The sequence below is a fragment of the Lampris incognitus genome, chromosome 1 (assembly GCF_029633865.1).
Source record: "Lampris incognitus isolate fLamInc1 chromosome 1, fLamInc1.hap2, whole genome shotgun sequence".
Taxonomy (NCBI): Eukaryota; Metazoa; Chordata; class Actinopteri; order Lampriformes; family Lampridae; genus Lampris; species Lampris incognitus.
In genome coordinates, this window is record NC_079211.1 from 146,104,625 (window position 1) to 146,121,285 (window position 16,661).

Here is a 16,661-nt window from a genome sequence, read left to right on the forward strand (position 1 = left end):
CTTGGCCAATTACCCAACTCTTCTGAGTTGTCCCGGTCGCTGCTCTACCCCCTCTGCCGATCTGGGGAGGGCTGCAGACTACCACATGCCTCCTCTGATACACATGGAGTCGCCAGCTGCTTCTTTTCACCTGGCAGTGAGGAGTTTCACCAGGGGGACGTAGGGAGGATCACGCTATTCCCCCCAGTCCCCCCCCCCGAACAGCCGCCCCGACCTACCAGAGGAGGTGCTAGTGCAGCGACCAGGACACATACCCACATCCGGCTTCCCACCTGTAGACACATCAAGCCGGAGGTAACACAGGGATTCGAACCGGGATCCCCGTGTTGGTAGGCAACGGAATAGACCGCTACACTGACCGGACGCCCCTAGCTTCTTCTGCTTTTTGAGTGACAAACGTAATAGTTCCTTAAAAAACACCACAGACAAAAACAATCTACCCCATGTTGTTTACCAGCTCCCTGCTCAAAGTGAACTGGCAGAATTTCAACCAAGTAGAGAAAGCGCTCGTTTTTACCGTGTGTCTCCAGCCACACTTAACGGATCTAAAGGGGTGTAGCTGTAGAGGACTGGTGGTGGCGCTGTTTCTCCCTCAGATGGAATGAACTGGAAGGTAAAGGGGGCAAACACATGGACCTCAAAACAATCTGCCCAATTAGGTCTGGAAATACAAAACACGGGACCGAGAACAAGGACAGCAACGTAACACCACAGCTGGTGGCGGTGATGTTCAGCCCGGTTGCAATCTGTCATTTAAAAAAGAAAAAAAAAATCAAGTTTTTTTTTGGAACATATTTTATTTATTCATTTTTTATCATGCACAATTGGTTTTTACATTGCAGCAATACAGTGTCAGAGTTTCAGCACAGGGGAGAGTCAAAACATAAAAAGTAACAATTAGTCTTAACTATAGTACAATGTAAAAAAAAAAGAGAAAAAGGAATAAAACAAACAAGGAAGGGTTGACACCAAAATAAACTTAGGAGGTCGATGATCACATGATGATATTAAGAGTCACTGTTAGGAGTCTTTCAGGAAAAAATAACAATGTAAATCTAAGCTGTTCGTTTATCTAACGTGTTTCATAATATTTTCCAAGGTGAGAGATGTTTTCACTGCCTTTTTGTTGGAGGTTATTTTGGTAAGGGACTTGGAAAAGAATATCAGGTCAATGTAAAATAAAGCAATGTTGGGCTTGGAGCCCATCACCTTGGATTTGTGAATGTGAAATTTACCAAACAAACACAGGATTTTGAGGGTATTATCTGCAGGAGATGAGCCAGTATCACCATCAAGGGAATGGACCATACCTTCTTTTATACTGAGTAGTTTGTTAAATGTATCAAAAATGATTAATGCAATATCTATCCATGGCTTAGACGAATAAGGAATACATGTAAAATAGTTTCTCCTGTGTTAGAATGAACATTTCTCTGAGATTTCTGCTTTAAATTTGCATAACAACGTGTGACATGGGTAGTGTTTATGTAGTATCTTCAAGTGAATTTCTTTGACTTCATTGGGTTTGAAGAACTTGTCAGATCCAGACCATATATTTTATATTTATGTTCTCATTGACAGGCATTGGGAAAGACAGCTTCCAAATATAGAACGCTGTGGGAGCGCAGCTGTCGTCTGATGTAAGTGTTCTCCTGATGTGAATAGTATTACATCTGCGATCAAGCAGGTTTATGCCCCCCTATTTTAATTTTGGGGAGAAAAAAGGAAGTAAGAAGATGAAGAAGAAGAGTGCAGGAAGGAACAGGAGAGGTGAGACAATAATTTCAAGACTCGGATTTGGACACACTGGACTAAACAATACACTTTTCAAAATAGGCAAACACAATACAGGCAGATGTGACCACTGTGGGCAAGAAGAGACAATACAGCATGTTTACGCCATATTGTCAGAAATATGAGGCAGAAAGAAGGCGCCTGACTCAAAATCTCAGGTAAATAAAAGTACAATTTGATTTAGTAGATATTCAATAGAATAACTAAACTGAGTGTTATAAAATCTTGTTTCACTTTCTTAGAGTAACTAATTAATTAGGAAGATTTGAGGGGGTTTTTTGAGGGGGGGGTAGCGTAAATAATAGACATTCCGATCCACACGACATACCAGCTGGTGGCGGTAGCGCGTCAATTCGTTGTTTACCAACCGCCAATGAACGCCGGGACGAAGAAGTGAGAAGACGCAGAAGAAGAAGTGAGACGACGAAGAAGAAGAAAAATTCAAACGAAGAAGAATGAGAAGACAGCCCCTCCCTCCCTTAAATCGTCGGCTTCCCTTAAGTGTGTTGTGCGCGTTGTTTCGCCATGCCGGCGGAAAGTGTGCGCTGGGAGACGTTGGAGGCTCTGAAACAGTCCGCGAAGGGACAACTGAAATACAGCGCGGACTGGCTGGAGAAGGGAGAGGTGAGTCCGGCTAGACTCGGGCGGCTGGGACCGCGTTTTCGCTCCGGTACTGCTAATCTGTTTTACAACGTCTTCGTATTTCAGCGATCCAGCCAGCCGTTTTTGTCGGCTCGTCTCATGTATTACGAACGCAACGCAATAATCTTTACACGAAGCCGCACAAATAAAAAAGGGGGTAAAGAGAAGAAAGTAAAAGAGGGGAAAATACTTGAGCCTTAGTAACGGAGTGGAGAAATGAAATTATTAAATGATATTACAATGTAACGACACGAATCCAATAGTAAAATTAAGTTGAACAGAACGCGGACGAAGAAGAACTTCTTCTTGTGTTAATCGGCGGTTGGTAAACAACGAATTGCTCAAATACAATTAAGTTGAACAGAACGCGGACGAAGAAGAACTTCTTGTGTTCATCGGCGGTTGGTAAACAACAAATTGATCAAATAAAATTAAGTTGAACAGAACTTAATTTAAATTTTTTTGCACGTTAACAGAACCTATAACTGATCAACAGCAGATTTACAGTCAATAGATATTTTATTCTATTATTGTCATCATCGTCATTACTAGTAGCAAATTCAGGGGGGCAGCCGGGAACCGCGTCTCCCCCATCACGGGCGGTTCCGCTAACCAGTTGACTAAAGGGTCCGACCCGTTAGCCAAGGCCTAGCTAGTCTATTTATCTGTGCTGGAATAGACTCCAGCATCCCCGCAATCCTGAGTGAGGATAAGTTGTTTGGATAATGAACGAATGAATGAAAATATTTTATTCGTTTCGTTCGTTCGTTCATAACCAGAAAACTGCAGTAAACAGGACTGTAGAAAAGCCCCATTTCTGCAGTGGTATCATTATATACTTTGCCCCTAGATATGGTCAATATATCTGGGTATGATATCCATCCATTATCCAGACCGCTTATTCTGCTCTTTATGATATCAATATGCTTATTTCAGACTAAATGTGTTGTGGGATTTTGGCTCTGTGATATATATTGTGATATATATTGGTGATATAACTTAGATGTCATTCCCTGGCTTAAAGGCTGCATTACAGTAAAGTGAGGCAATTTATTCAACTTTTTTAATGAAATTAACTAAGAATGTCTCTACCTGCTTGGTCATCATATCCACATTGCTAATGATCGCTTATCAACTTTTTCTGCTGTGTAAATATGAAGGTTCCAAAAGTCATCCAATATCCATACTCGCATGATCACAAAAATATTGAAATATTTTGTGCCGTCACTATCGCCCAGCCCTATCTGGCCCAAATTCATCCCTGACCTTTTAATCCCATGTGTGACCGAGCCAGCCTGAAACCCTCTTGGTTGTTCCAAAGTCTGGGTTGGTGATCAATGGTTGCCACAATCGTCCGGTACAACGTCCGCATTACTGCTGATGCTGCACCAATCCACCTGTTAATCTCCCGCTCCATCCTATCCTCACTCGTGAACAAGACCCCGAGATACTTGAACTGCTTCACTTGAGGCAACAACTCATCCCCGACTCGGAGGGAGCAATCTACCATTTTCCGGTAGAGAACCGTGGCCTCAGACTTGGAGGTGCTGACTCTCATCCTGGCCATTTCACACTCAGCTGCAAACCACCCCAGTGCATGCCGGAGGTCGTGTTCTGATGAAGCCAACAAAACCAAATCATCTGCGAAGAGCAGAGAAATTCCTCACCTATGGTCATGAGCTTTGGGTAGTGACCGAAAGGGTGAGATCGCGGATACAAGCGGCTGAAATGAGTTTCCTCTGTAGGGTGTCTAGGCTCAGCCTTAGAGATAGGGTGAGGAGCTCGGACATCCGGAAGGAGCTTGGAGTAGAGCCGCTGCTCCTTCGCATCGAAAGAAGCCAGTTGATATGGTTCGGGCATCTGATTAGGATGCCTCCTGGGCGCCTTCGTTTGGAGGTTTAGTGGACACGGCCAACTGGGAGGAGACCCCGGGGTAGACCCAGAACAATCTGGCCTGGGAACGCCTTGGGATCCCCCAGGAGGAGCTGGAGGGCGTTGCTGGGGAGAGGGACGTCTGGAGGGCTCTACTTAGCTTGCTGCCACTGTGACCCGACCTCGGAAAAGCGGCTGAAGATGAGATGAGATGAAGATATTAATTGTTCTGTTATAATTAACTTTAATACCTCTAAAGGATTCCAGATTAACAGAGGGGTCCATCAAGGCTGCCCTAGTTCTCCTTTCTTATTTATTTTAGTCACCGCATTATTATCAATTAATATCATGAATGATAGAAGTTTGGAAGGAATTTCAGTTTTTGGTAGAGAGTTAAAAATTCACAACTGGCAGATGACACTACTTTGTTTTTGAAGGACAACAACCACTTGAGTAACTATTAATTTAGTTAACAAATCTGTTTAGTATTTTGGAATATATACACTACCGTTCAAAAGTTTGGGATCACCCAAACAATTTTGTGTTTTCCATGAAAAGTCACACTTATTCACCACCATATGTTGTGAAATGAATAGAAAATAGAGTCAAGACATTGACAAGGTTAGAAATAATGATTTGTATTTGAAATAAGATTTTTTTTTACATCAAACTTTGCTTTCGTCAAAGAATCCTCCATTTGCAGCAATTACAGCATTGCAGACCTTTGGCATTCTAGCTGTTAATTTGTTGAGGTAATCTGGAGAAATTGCACCCCACGCTTCCAGAAGCAGCTCCCACAAGTTGGATTGGTTGGATGGGCACTTCTTTGAGCAGATTGAGTTTCTGGAGCATCACATTTGTGGGGTCAATTAAACGCTCAAAATGGCCAGAAAAAGAGAACTTTCATCTGAAACTCGACAGTCTATTCTTGTTCTTAGAAATGAAGGCTATTCCATGCGAGAAATTGCTAAGAAATTGAAGATTTCCTACACCGGTGTGTACTACTCCCTTCAGAGGACAGCACAAACAGGCTCTAACCAGAGTAGAAAAAGAAGTGGGAGGCCGCGTTGCACAACTGAGCAAGAAGATAAGTACATTAGAGTCTCTAGTTTGAGAAACAGACGCCTCACAGGTCCCCAACTGGCATCTTCATTAAATAGTACCTGTTAGAGCCTGTTTGTGCTGTCCTCTGAAGGGAGTAGTACACACCGGTGTAGGAAATCTTCAATTTCTTAGCAATTTCTCGCATGGAATAGCCTTCATTTCTAAGAACAAGAATAGACTGTCGAGTTTCAGATGAAAGTTCTCTTTTTCTGGCCATTTTGAGCGTTTAATTGACCCCACAAATGTGATGCTCCAGAAACTCAATCTGCTCAAAGAAGTGCCCATCCAACCAATCCAACTTGTGGGAGCTGCTTCTGGAAGCGTGGGGTGCAATTTCTCCAGATTACCTCAACAAATTAACAGCTAGAATGCCAAAGGTCTGCAATGCTGTAATTGCTGCAAATGGAGGATTCTTTGACGAAAGCAAAGTTTGATGTAAAAAAAATCTTATTTCAAATACAAATCATTATTTCTAACCTTGTCAATGTCTTGACTCTATTTTCTATTCATTTCACAACATATGGTGGTGAATAAGTGTGACTTTTCATGGAAAACACAAAATTGTTTGGGTGATCCCAAACTTTTGAACGGTAGTGTATATATATATATAAATCTTATATAGCTAGACAACATCTAAATTTCTCAAACAGATTAAAAAAGACAAATTCTATCCTTAATATTTGGCTTCAAAGGGATTTGTCTATTTTAGATAGAGTTCTCCTCTCCAAAGCAGAGGGCCTGTCTCACTTTGTGTATCCATCTTTATTTGTAAATGATTCTACAGTCACAGAAGTAAATAGAACTTTCTTACATTTCATTTGGAAGAATAAATCACATAAGCTTAAAAAAATGTCTTCTCTCCAATAGTAAAAAAGGAGGAGGTCTTGAAGTTCTAGATTTCGCTGATACTGTTAATACTTTTAAAGTTAACGGGTTAAAAAAGTGTCTTAAAAATCCTGATTCAATTTGGTATTTCATCCCAAATGATATCTTTAAGAAAATTGGAGGTCTTTCTTTTCTTTTGATTTGTAATTATTTGCCAAACAGATTGCCATTTAAATTGTCAAAATTCCACCAGCAAGCCCTTCTAGCCAGGAAGCTGTCTTATGTCCACAATTTCTCACCCCACAAAACTTTTCTCTGGAATAACTGCGACATACTTATCAGAAACAAATCCTCATTCTTTCCTAAATGGTTCCAAAGAGATATTAATCATATTTTTGATGAATTTGGCAATAACTTGTACACAGTTTTCCTATTGCCTTCAGAGAATTTAATTCCTTAACTCGTGCTATTCCAAAAGAGTTAATTCAACTGGTGAAAAACCAATTGAGTTGTAGTGAAAATAAGGTAACACAATTTTTACTGATGTTAGATGGAATTGAACTAACAGATAGAAAGTGTAACAATAAGCATATTTGCCAAACCTTTCAAAGAAAGAACAAAACTGTACCTAGAGGCAAATTTTTCTGGAGGTCTAAAATTGGGGACATAAAGTGAAGACGGGCTTGGCTTTTACCTTCCTCTAAGTACTGTATTTCTAACAAGCCAAGGAAATACATTTCAAAATCTTGCATGAAACATACCCTGCTAACTGGTTTGTTGCCAAGTTTACAGACATTGATATCTTTTGTAAACATGATACAGAAACCGTCTCGCACTTATTCTTTGATTGTGAAATATCCCATAAATTTTGGACTGAGCTAGAGTCTCATTTTTTTGAAGCCGCTAACTCTGTCTACTCCTTTAACATTAGAGATATCATCTGTTACTATGATAATCCAAAAGATGGTTGGTGCTCTTGAATATCTGATTAATTTTGTTATTTTATATGTGAAATTTTTTATTCACAAACAGAAATTCTCTAAATCACTACCTAAGATCACTCCTTTTCGCCAAGAACTGAACTCTTTACTTAAGTCTCTCAGCCTCGTAAACAACAAAAAGAGTAATAAGCTGTTGAATTACTATGAAACTTTTTCCCTGAAACCTGTCTGATTATTTTAGATTTGTACATTTGTACTCTGGTTTTGTTTTGTTGTATGTCTGTTCTGTTTTTATTATATTATTATCATTTATTTATCTCTGCAACTGTCTGATACCCTTATTTTATTCTTTTGATGTAATTGTATAATCATATTGAACCTGATATGTGCTAATACTGTATACCTGTTTTTTCTCTCTAAAATTTTCTATTGTTCAGTAATAAAAAAAAAATGGTGGAAAACGGCGTGGAAATAGTGATGGAAATATAACCCTTCTGTTAGTTTCATCCAGCTGTTTTTAGACAAATTAATGGAAACGATTTTAACGATTATGCAAAATGATCACGGTCAGGTCAAATAATTGCAATCATGTAATAATTGTGACAGCCCTAACCGGTGATCCCCGTGCTGGTAGGCAATGGAATAGACCGCCACGCCACCCGGACGCCCTTAAAATGCTTTTTTGTCCAGCACTTTATGTTTCATGTTTTGAAAAAGTGTTTTCTAAATAAAAGTAACTCAGCAGAACCGAGTGCGAGAAGGAGGTTGTAGCTGCTTATCAAAACCAGTATGCAATTACCAAACTTGAATTTACTACTAAACATGAATTAACGTACTATGAGAAAACAGTTTTTGCATTTCTTGCATGGAGCCAAACTGAGGAATTTGTCTGTCCTTGCAGGATGTTTTGTCAGGCTGTAATGAGGTCCCAAGCCTGTGCCCGCTGTCCGGGTTCATCCTGGAGAGGCTCAGCCCTCGACCCCAGCAGAAGACCAGCTCGCTGGGCTCCGTCTCCTGCGACTCAAGTCCCAGTCTTCGTGAGGAGATCCCAGCCTCACTTTCCTCTACAAGCTTATTACAGGCAAGTCTCTCACTAGCTAAATATGTGGGCTTTTTCTTTTTATCTGTCTGCCTGTCTGTCTGTCTCTCTCTATCTCTTTCTCTCTTGCAATCCCTCCTACCATGGTAGAGATCATCATGTCATTCCTTTCCATATCTCCTCCTGTGAGTTTACTGACAAACTCACCAGCTGACGTTAATGTGCTCCGTGTTGCAGTAGGTACCTCAGTAAAATCTCAGCAGAATTGGTTCCTCGTGGATTTAATTGTTTTGCTTATTATTCCTATAATCTGCCACAGTACTCTGAATGCTGCTTGTTGGAATATTGGTCTTGACAAAGTTCACCAGAGGACTGACTGTTGATTTGGAGAAGATTTTTAGTTAGGCATGTTTGTCCCCAACAGAGGTGACAAAGACCACAAATACCCCAATCAGAGAACAGATACAGATCTGTAATCCCTCTATCTCTCTGCTGTCTGTTCTGTTACATCTCTGTGTATAGTGTGTATAGTTGGACCTGTGTGTTTGTGTGTCTGTCTGTGGCTGATCTTGCAAACTCACAGACTACTGGACCTATCAGCATAACATTTTTTGTGCAGTTATGACTGTATGATGAAGAACCTCTCGTGGTTGTGGTGATTCAAAACCTTTTGAAAAACATTTGTTCTTGCTATCACCTCTCCCTCTCTTCATTCACTCTCTTGCTCGCTCGACTAACACTGCTTTCTGTATATAACCAAGTCCAGTTGCACTTGATTCAATTCCTTTGGATAACAACCTCAGGCTCTGCCTCCTGTTTTTTCATTGATAGGCACACTGGGTTTTGATTTATAGTCCGTAATCGCCTGCAGCCCCTCCACTTGTGCCAGGGGTCAGAGCCACTGTAGTCATTTTCCAGTTTGTCCATACTATATTGTCTTTTAGCGTCTTTGATGGCTCCCTTTAAGTCGTACCTGGATTTTTTTTGGAGCGTTCTTTGCTCCCTGATTTAAAAGCACTGGTACGCTCCCTAAACCTTAGGCAAATATCACTGTTAATCCAGGACTTTTGGTTAGGATAGGAGCAAATAGACCGTACAACTTGAGGCTGAATCCTTAAAATTGACCAGTCTGATTCAAAACATCCCTGAGTTAGGATTCGTGTTCTGTAGTCTAGCACTGTACTGTCCTCACAGTGGGCTGTGCGCATTTCACTTTCTGCTTGTAGGTAGGAAGCAAGAGCACTGACCGGTGGTTGGATTTCCCAAAGTGAGGTCATGGGATAGACGTTTAAAATGGCTTGACTGTGGAGTAACAGTGGTCGAGAGTCTTATTGCCTCTGGTTGAGTGGGTGGTATGTTGGTAAAATTTTGGTAGCACAGATTTCAGGTTATAGTGGTTAAAGTCCCTGCCACAATTGAAATGGGCTCAGAATGCATGTTCCCATGCCTGCTAATGGCTCCATACAGTTCTTCCAGTGCCACTGCAGCAGTAGCTTGTGGGGGTATGTATACAGCAGTTAACAACATGCAGGGGAATGCCCTTGGGAGAAAGAGTGGTCTGCACCTTGTTGTTAGTTGTTACAACACTGATGACCAGGACTGAGAGACTATTTCCACATCAGTGCACCATACACCCACCTACCTTTACTTTGCCAGCAGTCGTCATGGAATGGTCCATGTGGTGCACAGAAAACCCTCAGGTTGTATGGGCCTACCAGGTGCATTAGGGCACAGCCAAGTCTCTCTAAAGCAGAACACACAACAGTCCTTCATGTATGTCCCTTTGAGTGCTTATTTGGCAATGAAGTTTTTCCAGCTTGTCGAGGGATGAGACAATAGACAGCAGTGGGGGCCGAGTCAGACGCCGTCGTAGCCTCACCGGGGCCGCACTTCATTTACCTGGACTCTGGCAGTGCTGTCTGCAGCCATTTCTCCATGGCGGTACCTGTTTGTTATAGGTAATCTCTCTCGGCAAGTCCCGCAGCTTCCAGCTGTTGGGAACTTCTGGTCTCATATCCAGTAAAGTCTGGCGATCATAGGTAATTGTGGAAGACATGTTTTTTTGCAACAAAAGTGACATATAACATGAAAACAAACAACAAAGTGAGAGTAGCTCATAGCAAGTCGCCATAGTACGGTATCATCTTCGATCTCATCATGTTTTTAATAGGTAGATTTTTAGCTTCAGCGTTGCATATTAAAAATGTTCTTTCCATATTTCCTATTATATTGGTTTGGGCAGTATGCAAAAGTCTTATAATGGTAGGAGAAACATGTGTTTTTTCTGTATGTGCGTGCCTGTATTTCCCTTCTCCCGGTAGGCGAAAAAAGGGATGGTTTATTGCCAAGTTTCAACACCGGAGAAGGGAAGATACGTATGCCTGGCTGAGATCTGCACTCTACTGAATGCACTGCTGTAGTTGTAAAGAACATCCCTATAATTCGCCTCCCTTCAAATATACTGAAAATGTCACGTATGAAGATGTATTTCTCATACCCACTTTACCTTTGAAAGTGACTGCATTTGTTGGTCCTGATCCAAGCTTTCTTCGCCTTAATGCTCTGTAGGGTGTCTGCGATGAGGTGAAGCTGGAGGAGGACCAGGCGCAGGATGTCAGCACTGCGTCGAGTCCCTCCTCACCACCAACCATCTCCCTGCTGTCCCCCAGAGCCACCCAGATGGCGGGATGCATCCTCATCTGTGAAGAGAAATACCGCGCCAAGGCCAAGGTGAGGCACAACCGACCCCAACACTCTCACGTTCCCAAATGCATCGTCTCAATACATTTAGACCATTATGCAGAGGGAACTCACCCCTGCTGGTCAGTAAAACCTTATCGAGTTGCTTATGACTTCAATTTTTAGCATAGGAATGAGCATAAAGATTTGTTAGATTAAGACACATAAAGATTTCTGTTCCAAAAAGTTATTTATCACTTAGGTTAAATTCTTTATTGACCAAGGACTGAAAATACCCATTCCATTTCTGACAAATACAAGACTTGACATTGTGGTATTATTTTCAACAATGTATTGGTAAAAATAGGTATTTTTTATACCATTGACAATTGCTATTACAGCCATTTGCCACTTTAGGGGTACAGAACAGAAGAGTCTGGCTAGTGACAACGGGGCCCTAAGATACTAGCCAGACTCTTCTTCTGTAGTTCCCCAGTGGTGGAACGAGTAACCAAACTCCATTTAATCTGCTGAGTCCCTCTCCATATTTAAGAAGAAGAAGCTAAAGACCCAGCTCTTTCTCAAGCAACTCCTCACCTGATGGTGTTAATATAAGAAAAAATAAAAATTCACTTCTATACACCCTATGCATTGCCTTTGTGCACTGGAAGCCAGTAAACTGTACGCTGGAGGCCACTGGATGCATCTATGGTGTTTTTTAAGGAACTAAATTACAATTGTCACCCAAAAAAGCAGAAGAAGCTAGAGGCATCTGGGTAGTGTAGCGGTCTATTCTGTTGGTGAGGTGTGCGGTTGGAATGACAGATGGGTTCAAGGTGGAGGTGGGATTACATCAAGGATCGGCTCTGAGCTCTTTCTTGTTTGCAATGGTGATGGACAGGTTGACAGACGAGATCAGGCAGGAGTCTCCGTGGACTATGATGTTTGTGGATGTGATCTGTAGTGAGAGTAGGGTGCAGGTTGAGGAGAGCCTGGAGAGGTGGAGGTATGCACTGGAGACAAGAGGAATGAAAGTCAGTAGGAGCAAGACGGAATACTTGTGCATGAATGAGAGGGAGGACAGTGGAATGGTGAGGATGCAAGGAGCAGAGGTGATGATTAAATACTCGGGGTCAACTGTCCAAAGTAACGGGGAGTGCAGAAGAGAGGTGAAGAAGAGAGTGCAGGCAGGGTGGAGTGGGTGGAGAAGAGTGTCAGGAGTGATTTGTGACAGAAGGGTACCAGCAAGAGTTAAAGGGAAGGTTTACAAAATGGTTGTGAGACCAGCTATGTTATATGGTTTGGAGACAGTGGCACTGACGAGAAGACAGGAGGTGGAGCTGGAAGTGGCAGAGTTGAAGATGCTAAGATTTTCATTGGGAGTGATGAAGAAGGACAGGATTAGGAACGACTATATTCTACCCGTTTCACACTGGCCAAAAAAACCTGCTAATGTCCGCCTTTGGTCACTGTAAAAAGGCGGTTGTTAGCGGGGTTTTTTGGCCAGTGTGAAAGCAGTATTAGAGGGACCGCTCAGGTTGAACGGTTTGGAGACTGGCTCCCCCAAGGGGTGGCCAGGGGTGGCCACAGCCGCACTGATACTAACCCGGGCCCCCCGCTGGCCTCCCCAGCCACGAATCACATAAGCCGAATATGCTTCTGATTATGCACATCAGTCTATGCACATCAGATATTTAGTAACATTAACTGTAAAAAATAAGAAACCGAAGTATTTCAGTATGCCATTCCTTAACTCTCATACTGACAGTTTTCAACTAGCCTATACAGTACACTACAGAAGCATAATAGAATTTCTGAAATTCAGTCATGGCTTTTGGTTTTGGTGTGCCACCCCAACGATTTTCAGTGGCCCCATTTGGCCACCCCTATGAAAAATTTCTGGGGGTGCCACTGTTAGGAGACAAAGCAAGAGAGACAAGATTGAGATGGTTTGGACATGTGTGGAGGAGAGATGCTGGGTATATTGGGAGAAGGATGCTGAATATTCAGGAGCTGCCAGGGAGGAGGAAAAGAGGAAGGCCAAAGAGGAGGTTTATGGATGTGGTGAGAGAGGACATGCAGGTGGCTGGTGTGATGGAGGAAGATGCAGAGGATAGGAAGAAATGGAAACTGATGATCCACTGTGGCGACCCCTAACGAGAGCAGCCGAAAGCAGCAGTAGTAGTATTAGATGTAGAAATATCCATTCTTCTCACTCATGGTCTCATTTGATTTTGTTGGTCATATAGAGATATCAGAATTAAACTGGTACTGAGAAATAATCAGTGAAAAACTCATTGTAGCAGCTTTTAATTTATTAATTTTAATTTAATTTGGCACAATAAAGCCAAGTACTCCCACAACCAGAGATAGATGGTTATACTAGTTAATAATGGAATTAATCACAAGTGATATCGATGTAAAATTGGCTCTCCTGTGAAGTTTTAATGCACATGTGAAGTATCTTCGCCTCAGCTAAAAAGCTTTTCATCTGTGGAGGCAGATGAAGCTCAGCCAGAGACAGGAAGAGCAGGAGCACCTCACAGCATCGCTGGCGAGCCGTGAGTCTGAGCAGCTCAAACGCTTGGAGGAGTTCATGGAGCTGAAGCAGCGGCAGGAGTACCAGAGCGTGAGGGACATGATGGACAGGGAGTACGACCAATCAGTGACATGCAAATTATCTGTTTTACTAATTTCCCTTTGTTTGTTAGCTGGTATCTAAATATGCTTTTATCTGTCCTCATGGTAGAATTAAAGAGAGCATTGGGCGTCAAGAGAAGCTGAAAGAAGAACACAGGCACAGGATGAAGGTGTGATCATCTGATTTGATGTTAAAGACACCGTCCGCATGAAGCTCTCTGTTCCAGTATTTATTACTCAGATGGACGAGTGTTAAAGTGAGGCTTTAAGAGATGTTTTGGAAGATCCATCATGCATTGTTTTTTCTATCACCCCCCCCAATCGCTGCTCTCAGATCCTCAACCTGCGTCTTCGGGAGGCGGAGCAGCAGCGCCTTCGGGAGGTGGAGCTTGAGCGCCAGCGGCAGGCGGAGGGGAGAGAGAGGCTTCGCAACCTCAACACCATCCAGGAGGAGATCCTGAGACTCAACCAGCTCCTGGAACCTTCCACCCAGACCAAGACAGGCCCCGTCCACCCTGACCTCACTTCCTACATCACCCGCGGCAACCAGCTCTGCTCCCAAGTCTCTGAGGTGGTGCGCACCACGACGGAGGTTGGTGTTTATGTTTTGTTGTTTTATCTATACGTTTTTTTTTTTATAGGTGAAAAACAAGCAAATAATAAACACAATACTGGGTTTACAGGTTACCATTTTTCTTATTTTCTTTTCCCCACCCACCTTTCCACCCCACCCAACCCCTGCACCTCAACAAAAACACACAATACACAGAAAAAAATATATACATAAAAAGGGGAAGCCGCCAATAAACATTGTCTCCCTCTAATAGCTAACGTCAAAAACAATAAAAACAACAGCAATAATAATAATAATAATAGGTGTTTATGTTTGAGTTGTTTCCTTACATTTATTTTAGTCACTGTTCAGTTTGTGGTTATTGTGTTATCCATCTCAATGTAAGAAAAGTTAAGATTACCAATTCCATGGATACAGTTGGGGAGAGAAACCCCCCCCCCCCCCCCCCAAAAAGTCAGTGAAACCTGAGATATGAGTGTAACATGTCTTGAAGACAAGAGAAGGGATGCCGTCTGGGCCAGCAGCTTTATGAGCCTTAACCTTTTTACTCACATCAGCCTCTGTCACCTGTAGATTGATTTCACCAGGTGGGCACTGTGCTGCTGTCACTGGATCCTAGTGGTGAGCTTCAAAGCAGGCCTAAAAGTTGTTAAGCTCATCCGGGAGAGGCATGCTAGGCACACTGGGTTTTGATTTATAGTCTGCAATCGCCTGCAGCCCCTCCACTTGTGCCACGAGTCACAGGCACTGTAGTCATTTTCCAGTCTGTGTATATATTGTCTTTTAGCATCTTTGATGGCTCTCCTTGAGTCATACCTAGATTTTTGTAGTATTGCTTGTCCCCCGATTTAAAAGCAGTGGTACGCTTCCTCACCCTCAGGCGAATGTCGCTGTTAATCCAGGGCTTTTGGTTGGGATCGGAGCGGCTAGTCTGTACTGGGATACAGTTATCCACACAGAATCTAACACAGCCAGTGACTGATTCCGCATACTCATCCAAACTCAAGGCTGGTTATATAAATCTTTAGATATTTTATCTAGGGACACTCCAGAGCAAAACGACAATGAAAAAGAAAAATGTACATGTTGGATCCATTCTTCCACTGTGTGACCCAATGATGGCCATCTTGGATCAGGCCTATACGTACACTTGACTCTCAGAACTAAAATGTCCAAACTGGATAGCCACACGTTTTCTTTACCATTTTAACTGTGTGTGTGTGTACTTGTGTTTTATCCCTGGTAAAAGGTCGAATGTCATCAGGGAAAATTGCAGTTTCCCTCAACAACCCTGGTTCATACATACATCCGCCCTTTGAACTAGACAGGAAATAGAACTGTTCAGTCCAGAGGTGATGGTGCTTCGCTCTACACTGTAAATGTTGGTTGACTTTGCAGGGCCGGTTCCCCAGCATGGAGGACATGATGGTGGCCGAGCGTGCCCTACAGGAGATGAGGGAGTTGGTCCGCCTGATGCAGGAGGAGACGGCCAAGTCCCAGGAGAGGAGGAGAAAGGAGCTGGAAGAGGAGGAGGAGTGCAGGAAGCAGGCGGAGGCGCTGGCCCGGCAGGAGGAGCAGAAGAAAGTCGCTGCCTCCACCAAAGAGAAGGTGCTGAGGGAAGGTGAGGCTTGTCGGGAGGGCAAGAACAGTTCAAACTAAACACGCTGTGGCTGTAAGCATCCTCTGGATCCCTGATATCTAAACCAAGCTAGCTGACTCAGGAGGACTAATGCTAATAATGTTCAGTAAAGAAGCGACTGTGATTATAACTCGTACGGCAACATGTAGCTTGTCATTATCTTGCAGCCAGTAGGAAATAGAGTCAGAGGTTTGGTGGGAGCTGGTGACCTGTTCAAGCTCCTGTTTCAGCAGGTCTGCAGCTCAGAGCTGAAGACAGCACACTGAAATGGTACAGGGACCTGCAGGACTCGGCTGCTCAGTGTGCCCAGTCGTTCCAGGAGTTGAACGTCCAGAAGGACAGCCAGGTAAAGACAGGCAGGCAACGCCACCAACAGACTGCAAAAAAATTCACCCACTTCTCTGATTCTAAATACACTGTAGGGATGAGCTGCAGGTTCTTCATGTGCCGGGGAATAAAATGTTGTGACATTTATACGGGAATAAGATATGTTTATAGATTTCCAACCTTGATTAAACTTTCTGACATCAGATTAATGCATTTAGGCGCAGATTAATTCTTTCTCCCTCAAGGATCTTTAAAGTTCCCGTGAAAGAAAAAATGTATTTTTATTTTTGTTACCTCTGCATGCATAAATCTGCATTCATGTTTACAAGTTGTGTATATGTTTGTTCCTGTCTTCCTGACAAATACAATATATTTTTTGTAACATCATCCTACATTTAAAAATGTCCATTGAGGGCATCTGGTTAGTGTAGCGGTCTATTCTGTTGCCTACCAACATGGGGATCCTGGGTCGAATCCCTGTGTTGCCTCTGGCTTGGTCGGGCGTCCCTACAGACACAATTGGCTGTGTCTGCGGGTGGGCAGCCTGATGTGGGTATGTGTCCTGGTCGCTGCACTGGTGCCTCC

At 42.9% G+C, this 16,661-nt stretch overlaps 1 protein-coding gene across 2 annotated transcripts in view; it reads left to right on the forward strand.

Moving 5' to 3' along the window:
- Nucleotides 1-2,281: 2,281 nt before the first annotated feature.
- gle1 (GLE1 RNA export mediator) overlaps nt 2,282-16,661 on the forward strand; it is a 38,352-nt gene continuing 23,972 nt past the window's right edge. The window contains exons 1-8 of one of the 2 annotated variants that reach the window (XM_056284292.1): nt 2,282-2,418; nt 8,080-8,259; nt 10,786-10,947; nt 13,400-13,548; nt 13,646-13,706; nt 13,871-14,128; nt 15,509-15,731; nt 15,980-16,095. In XM_056284292.1, coding sequence (XP_056140267.1) covers nt 2,320-2,418; nt 8,080-8,259; nt 10,786-10,947; nt 13,400-13,548; nt 13,646-13,706; nt 13,871-14,128; nt 15,509-15,731; nt 15,980-16,095 — 1,248 coding nt within the window. In that variant the 5' untranslated portion in view covers nt 2,282-2,319. The remainder of the gene's footprint in view (nt 2,419-8,079; nt 8,260-10,785; nt 10,948-13,399; nt 13,549-13,645; nt 13,707-13,870; nt 14,129-15,508; nt 15,732-15,979; nt 16,096-16,661) is intronic. The other variant, XM_056284297.1, reaches the window with a different exon arrangement.